This window comes from Fulmarus glacialis, unplaced genomic scaffold, assembly GCF_000690835.1.
Source record: "Fulmarus glacialis isolate BGI_N327 unplaced genomic scaffold, ASM69083v1 scaffold17403, whole genome shotgun sequence".
In the NCBI taxonomy this organism is placed as follows: domain Eukaryota; kingdom Metazoa; phylum Chordata; class Aves; order Procellariiformes; family Procellariidae; genus Fulmarus; species Fulmarus glacialis.
In genome coordinates this window covers 42,479-48,620 of record NW_009201205.1, presented here as the reverse complement: position 1 = coordinate 48,620, position 6,142 = coordinate 42,479, and the positions used below count along the sequence as shown (strand labels likewise).

Below are 6,142 nucleotides of genomic sequence, written 5' to 3'. Positions count from 1 at the left end.
GACCCCAAAAAGAAAAAAAAAACCAGCCAGTACTTAAATATATCAGCAGCATGACAGACAGCTCTGCTTTGAGAAACTTGAGCTCAGGAAGGGGCTGAGGTCTTGCTCTGTAACCCAAAACTCGGCGCTAGGGAGACAGACAAAAATCACAACTACAAAGCACTACTTCAAACATCATGAAATTACATTTTCTCTCTTGAACAGGGTGACATGAGCACTTACAGGAGGGAGATCCACAGAAATTTCACGTCTACACCTACGACATTGCTCACCAAGGCTGCACAGCCAGACCCCAGTCTGGCAGAGACCAGCCCCCTCCAGGCACTGAGACGGCTCCAGCCCTGCTGCCCACCCGCTGTGCCCATGCCTCCCCAGGCACCCTGCACAACTGTTTTCCATGTCGGGTGTTTACATGCCTGTTACTTGCAAACTTCTTCTGTGTGCCCTTCGAAGATACTCCAGAAAAAGCAGTGCTGCTGCCATGCAATGTAGTCTATTTGACCATAGAAGTGAAGACAATTTTGCCCAGATCTGGGAAAATGTATCCTGCATGTAAAACGTATCCAAAGCAACATCCTACAAAACAATGTAATTTCTCTTGGTACAGCTGTTTCTTTACATGCAGCTGACCCAAGGCAGTTGCTTCAGGATGTGTGTCTTGGCGTAGATTTGCTTGTACCGGCACAGCCTGAGTCGTTGCAAAGAAAAGCCAGGCAGGCCTGGCCCTGCAGCCTCTCTTATCTCTTCCTCTGTAGCAGATTTCTGCCAAGTCCATTTTTGGGGTCACAAGGTCGAGGAGCAGTGTTTCCCAGGAGGTGGTACTGAAATTTGAGCAGATGTTAATCCACAGCTTTCCTGCACAGACGAGTTTGGATCTCCACACTTATGTTTTCCTGCCCAGTCCTCGCGAGGTTGCACTTTGTGCGATGGTCACACCACTCTAAAGGTTGTGCCATGTGTTCTCTGAAGCCGCAAGCCAAACCATTTACTATCATTGCCGTCTTGCTACACAAACTCACATTTCCTCTGCAGGTTTCCTATGCCACCTTCTCCCTGACCACACAGCGATGTATCACCTTGTGCGACGGACAGGAGACGGCACCTCTGCCTGCAAGTCACCAGACAAGGTAGAAACCAACGTGGGTTGAGTGCACAGGGACCAGTCAATACTGCTGTAACAGGGAAGTTTAGGAACGCAATATTCTGTGGTGGTAGCGTAACATCACTAGGAATAATAAAATAATTAAGTCTCTCAGACTCCCTCTCCAAAGAGGCTCTTGGCAGCTTCAAAGACAGAACTAATAAATCTTTCTCATAACTCAATCTTGAACAGCACTAGGAGAGCAGAAAGGAGCAAGCTACCTCCAGTTTGGATTTTGATATCCCTGCCCTCTCCCACACTCCCGGGGCCACACAAGCGTCTGCCTTCCCTTTCTCTGGCTCTGCAGCTCCAGTGCCCGGGCACACCAGCTCCGGGGAGGTGCACGTGGCTCCCGGCCGGGCCCACGGCCATGCTGCCAAAAGGAGCAGACCGCCGCTCCAGCCCCTGGCGGGTGCAGCTGGTAGGAAAAGAATCTGATTTTTCCCTTTTGCCTCTTCCTACTCCCAAGTTCTCTGGGTGCCAGGCCACGGCACCACTGCTGCTCATTTATTTACCTTTCGTTCACCCCCACGGAGATTTGATGCTCTTTTCACCCTCCATCAGCTCAGCATCTGCGCTGCTCGTGCTGAGAACAGCATCCCTGCAGGGCTGGAGGAGGCTTCCTCTATCCCGAGGCAGTCCTCAAATCCTAACATTTTGCTTTTGATTGTTACGATTTTCAGATCTTCTATCACCCATTACATGCTCTTAATGAGACCTGCAGAGAGTTCAGGCATCTGCTTGCCTAGCTCTTGAGCTCTGGAGTCAGTAGCTCCATGTGTCGCTCCATATTATCTAGCACCCCTTCCAGGTTGCTGGACTTGGAAGCTTTCTACCATCCCTTCCAACACAATTAGCATTTCTTGGAGAACATGATTTCAGGCTTTAATTGCCATTGATCCTTCTGTAATCAACTTTCTCAGGCCAGAAAGACCCAGCAAAAAGCTGAGTTAGGAGGGAGAGGATGGCAAATGCCTTTGGAATGGCACCAATTGGACCTGGGTGAGGTCAGCTTTTCCAACTCTCTCTCTTCCTTCAGGCACTTCGTTTGCTGCGCATCCTCCTTCTGGATCGGGGCCGTTGTTACCACACATGACATTTATTCCTTGTCTCATGAATTAGGAAGTGCTTGAGCACTCCCTTGGACAGAGCAAAAGCAAGGAGAGATGCCAGTAGGAAACAGCACTGTTTCTAAAAGCCTGACTCCTGCAAACCAGCTGTAATTCAGCTAATGCAAGGTCTCCTGCAGGGTCACCTTTTGCTTTTGAAGCTCTGACCTGGAGCATGAGAGCCAAGGCAGCTGTGCATACCGCTGGGAGCTGACGAGCGGGGCTGCGGGTGTTAAATGCAGGCACTTTGCAAGGGCCACCCCCACTCCGTGCAGTTTTGGCTGCAGTGCGTCCTGACCCAGCAGGGTTTGGGCAAGTGGCAGTGTCAAAACTGTATCATGGCAATATCAGGCTGCCCTGTGACCGTTGCCATACGCCCACTTACTAGCAGGTACTCCACAAGCTCTTCATCTGATGGACAGGCTGCCCCATCGATCACCCTGGGCTTTCCCTAAAACCCTTACAGGCTTCCTCCATGCTGCCCACAAGGAGCCCTAGAAGAGCCTAGGCAGCGTTCAGCATCCTCTCCTGCCCTCCTGCGCTCCCCAGCCTGGCTCTGCTCTCACCTGTGCCACGGGGCTCTGCACTTGAACGTTTAACCGACTCTCACTCCTTCTGCTCCTCCAGCCTCCTGCGGGGTCAGTTTTGCCAGCAAGGTGCCTGCCCGAGCAGCCGCCTCCCTCGCTCCCCCTGCCCGCTGGGGCGCACCCAGCAGCCCCCTGAGGGAGCCCCTCTGCGCCGCGGCCAGCCTGGAGCCTCCGACACCTCTCCGGCAGCTCGCAGCTAACTCGCTGCTGGCCGTGACCACCCAGGCTCCCCACCTACCAGCCCTGCCATGGCCAGGTGCTCTTGCCCTGCCTGACGACCTGTAACGGGAGCATTCCTGAGTGGATGCCGGTCCCCGCCATGCTAAGGACAAGTCACCCTCCTGAGGTGGCTTTCTGCTGCCTTGCAGGAGCCGAGGGAAGTAGGTGCAAAGCAAAAGAGAGAAGAAGGATTTAAGCAAGAGCTTAGCGAATCCATCTGTGCTGACATTCATCAGTGTCACTCCTTGGCTGCAAAAGCAATATTTATAAATCACGTTTCAAAACTGGCTACAAATTTGTACAAAGAAACAGATGGGCTGGTGGTAGCAGTTTGTCACTACTGATATTTATACGGAGGAGTAGAGACAAGTGCAAGAGGGGTGAACGCTTGAGAGGGAGGCAAGGGAGGGACAAAGGAGGATGCAGCAATGGAACCCACGAGAGCAGGGGGCGAAGGTGAGTGCACGCAGGGCACTCAATGGACTGGAGAACAGGCCGGGGGGGAGAAATCAAAGGAAGGGAGATGACACTAAAACGCACACACATTAGAAATGAAGGGTGCCTCCATCTGCACAGGCAGCCGCCTCCCCTTGCTGTGGAAGACAGCATCACTTGGCAACTGGGAGGGTCTCCAAATACCCTGGGAATAACCCTGCAGCAACAGCATTTGTTTTCCTGAGAACAGAAGGTGGGAGGTGATGCCAGCTTTTACTCATTTTATGCAGTGTTGCACCACATGCAAAGTTTGTGGGATCGTTTAGCACAAAGGATTACCCTGTGCAACGAGAGCCTCGTCCCACTCAAGAGAGCAGCAGCTTTGGAGGAGATGGCCTGCGTCCTGCACCCTCCTGCAGCGCCAGCTCTCAGGTCGCTGCTGGTGAACCCCAGCTGAACGAACGGGGGGTGATCCCCGCACAGCACCGGGCAGCGAAACAGCCGCCGCTGAGCTCCAGCCACCCCTGGCCAGGTTCCTCCTGCCAGACAGGCAGAGCAGCAGTGATGGCTCTGCGATAGCAACCCAGCTGCGGTAGACATCCCGGCTCAGAGCAGAGAGCACGGCCCCAGGCCCCTCGGAGCTTCTGGACGGGTCCGGGTAGGGACAGACACCAGGGTGTAACTCAGCATGCTCAAGCACGTTTTCATAAGGTCCTTCAGAGAAAGTGAAGGAAGTTCATTGCTTGGCCTGGGGCAAACCCTTGGAGAGGATTAAAGCTTGCTTACATGGTAAGAAGCAAAGGTCTTGTGAACAGCTGCCCAACAGTGCGGGGGGAGGGACTCAGGGCAGGGACAGCTGCTTTTTTAGGACACAAAGCAGTATCAGTCCTTCTACGATTAAGTCTGAAGCTTTTTGCTGCAAGTTCCATTTTGACTATCCCTAATAAAGCTGAACAAAACTGAGCAAGCAGGATCTTATGTCAGCAGAGGATTCCTCTGATAAGCTCAGAACTAACTAAATCAGACTTTTGACAGATGAAATTGCAAAAACAGAGAAAAAAATGATTTAAAAAACAAACAAAACAAAACAAAGCAGCATTTCAGTGTGGTCTACTGGCTTCCATCTGGGCTGGCCCCTTTAACAAGTAAGTGCACATCTGGCTGGAGAAGATCCCAGTATCTGCAAGGGTCCCTACTGTACTTACTGCTGCAATCAGCACTTAAATTCACCCAAAACACCAGTCAAATATAGGAAGCAGCCTGATAGCTACCTTTCTGGATTGTTATCATCCACACAAATGCAGCCTGACCTTGCAGTCCGCAAAACCAAATAGCAGCCAGGGCTCAGCCAGCAAAACCTGCATCGCACCCTGTTGGTTACAGCAGCAGGCAGGGATCGAGTCATTGGGAGCCGCTCAGCCCAGAGGCATAAAGAACCCCAAAGCTTCCCAGAGGAACAAATGGGCCCTGCCCGGCTGCATTTCCCAAAGAACAGGATGAGCCTCAGGAAACACAGAGGAAGCGTGCTCCTGAGCCACCACCTAACAAGGAATCCGGCTCTGCTGGCCGCGTCCCAGGGGCCACCCGAGGGCTGGCTGCTGCACGGCCCCACTGCCTCCCAGGACTCCTGAGCGGCTCCCGTTCGCTGGGGGCACAGGGGCTGCCCACCCGCACGGCCTCCCCGGGATGACCCACGCTCCAGGATTTACCTTGGATAGGGATAAATAGTAACGCTCAAAACAGGAGCGTGTTCATCTGTAAATCCACATCATCTCCTTGCCTGCAGGCAGATTGCAGATTTCACATCAAGAAAGGGACCAAGAGCCCTGAAAACGTCGAAGGCTAACCAGACAGCACAAGAGGAGCTTTGGAGCTGTCTGCAGCAGAGAAGGAAGGTGGCAGAGCCTCCTTAAGGAAACCCAAACAGCTAGCTGACCAGTCCCACCATTTCAGGTTGGCAAGAAGCCTTGCAGGGTGCCCAAAGCATCCTGAGCTCGACCCGGCACAGACGGGCCGTAAGCCCACAGCCCCGTCTCCCTCCCCACAGCCAGCTGTGCCACTCGGTCCGGAGGCTGCAGTACTGGAAAGGGTGTAGCAGAGCTTACCCTTAATATCTAGCAGCGAAAAATGGTGGTTGTTGGTGGCTTCAGGTGCCAGTGTGAAGTAGAAATGATGGCCGCTCTGAGGCTCATCACGGTCCACAACGCTTATTGTCTGGATCAGCTGCAGGGAGAAAGCAGAGGTGAGAATCAGCGCTGCATCCGCAGACCCTCCCACGGGCCCCGCTCGCAGAGCATCACCGGCTTCTGCCACAGCAAGGAACGAGCCTTTGCCCCTGTAGACGGGCTTAGCTGTAGGACACCAGCAAAGTAGCTCCCAGCGTGACAGCAGCTGCACAGGAAGATGTTCAGGCAGAAGGGGAAGCACAGGCAGGCTGGCACTGGTCCAGAGTGCTGCTCGCAGCACGAGACCACTGCAGGCACTGATGGAAACCTGGGAGAAGGGCTGGGGGACACCCGCTACCTGGCCTGGCTTGGCATCCTCACACACAGCAGCTTCATAGGGGGTGGCGAGCTCGGGCGGATTGTCGTTCACGTCCAGGATACGGATACGGAGAGAGGCTCTTGACACCTGTGAGTGATTATCTTCAA

The 6,142-nt window shown here is 53.5% G+C and overlaps 1 protein-coding gene across 1 annotated transcript in view; it reads right to left on the bottom strand.

The window, feature by feature from the left end:
- LOC104073923 (cadherin-22-like) overlaps positions 1 to 6,142 on the bottom strand; it is a gene marked incomplete at both ends in the record, with an annotated part of 52,117 nt that overhangs the window by 5,559 nt on the left and 40,416 nt on the right. Inside the window, 2 exon segments of the mRNA XM_009573866.1 lie at positions 5,597 to 5,714; positions 6,015 to 6,136. Of these exon segments, the coding sequence (XP_009572161.1) occupies positions 5,597 to 5,714; positions 6,015 to 6,136 (240 nt within the window).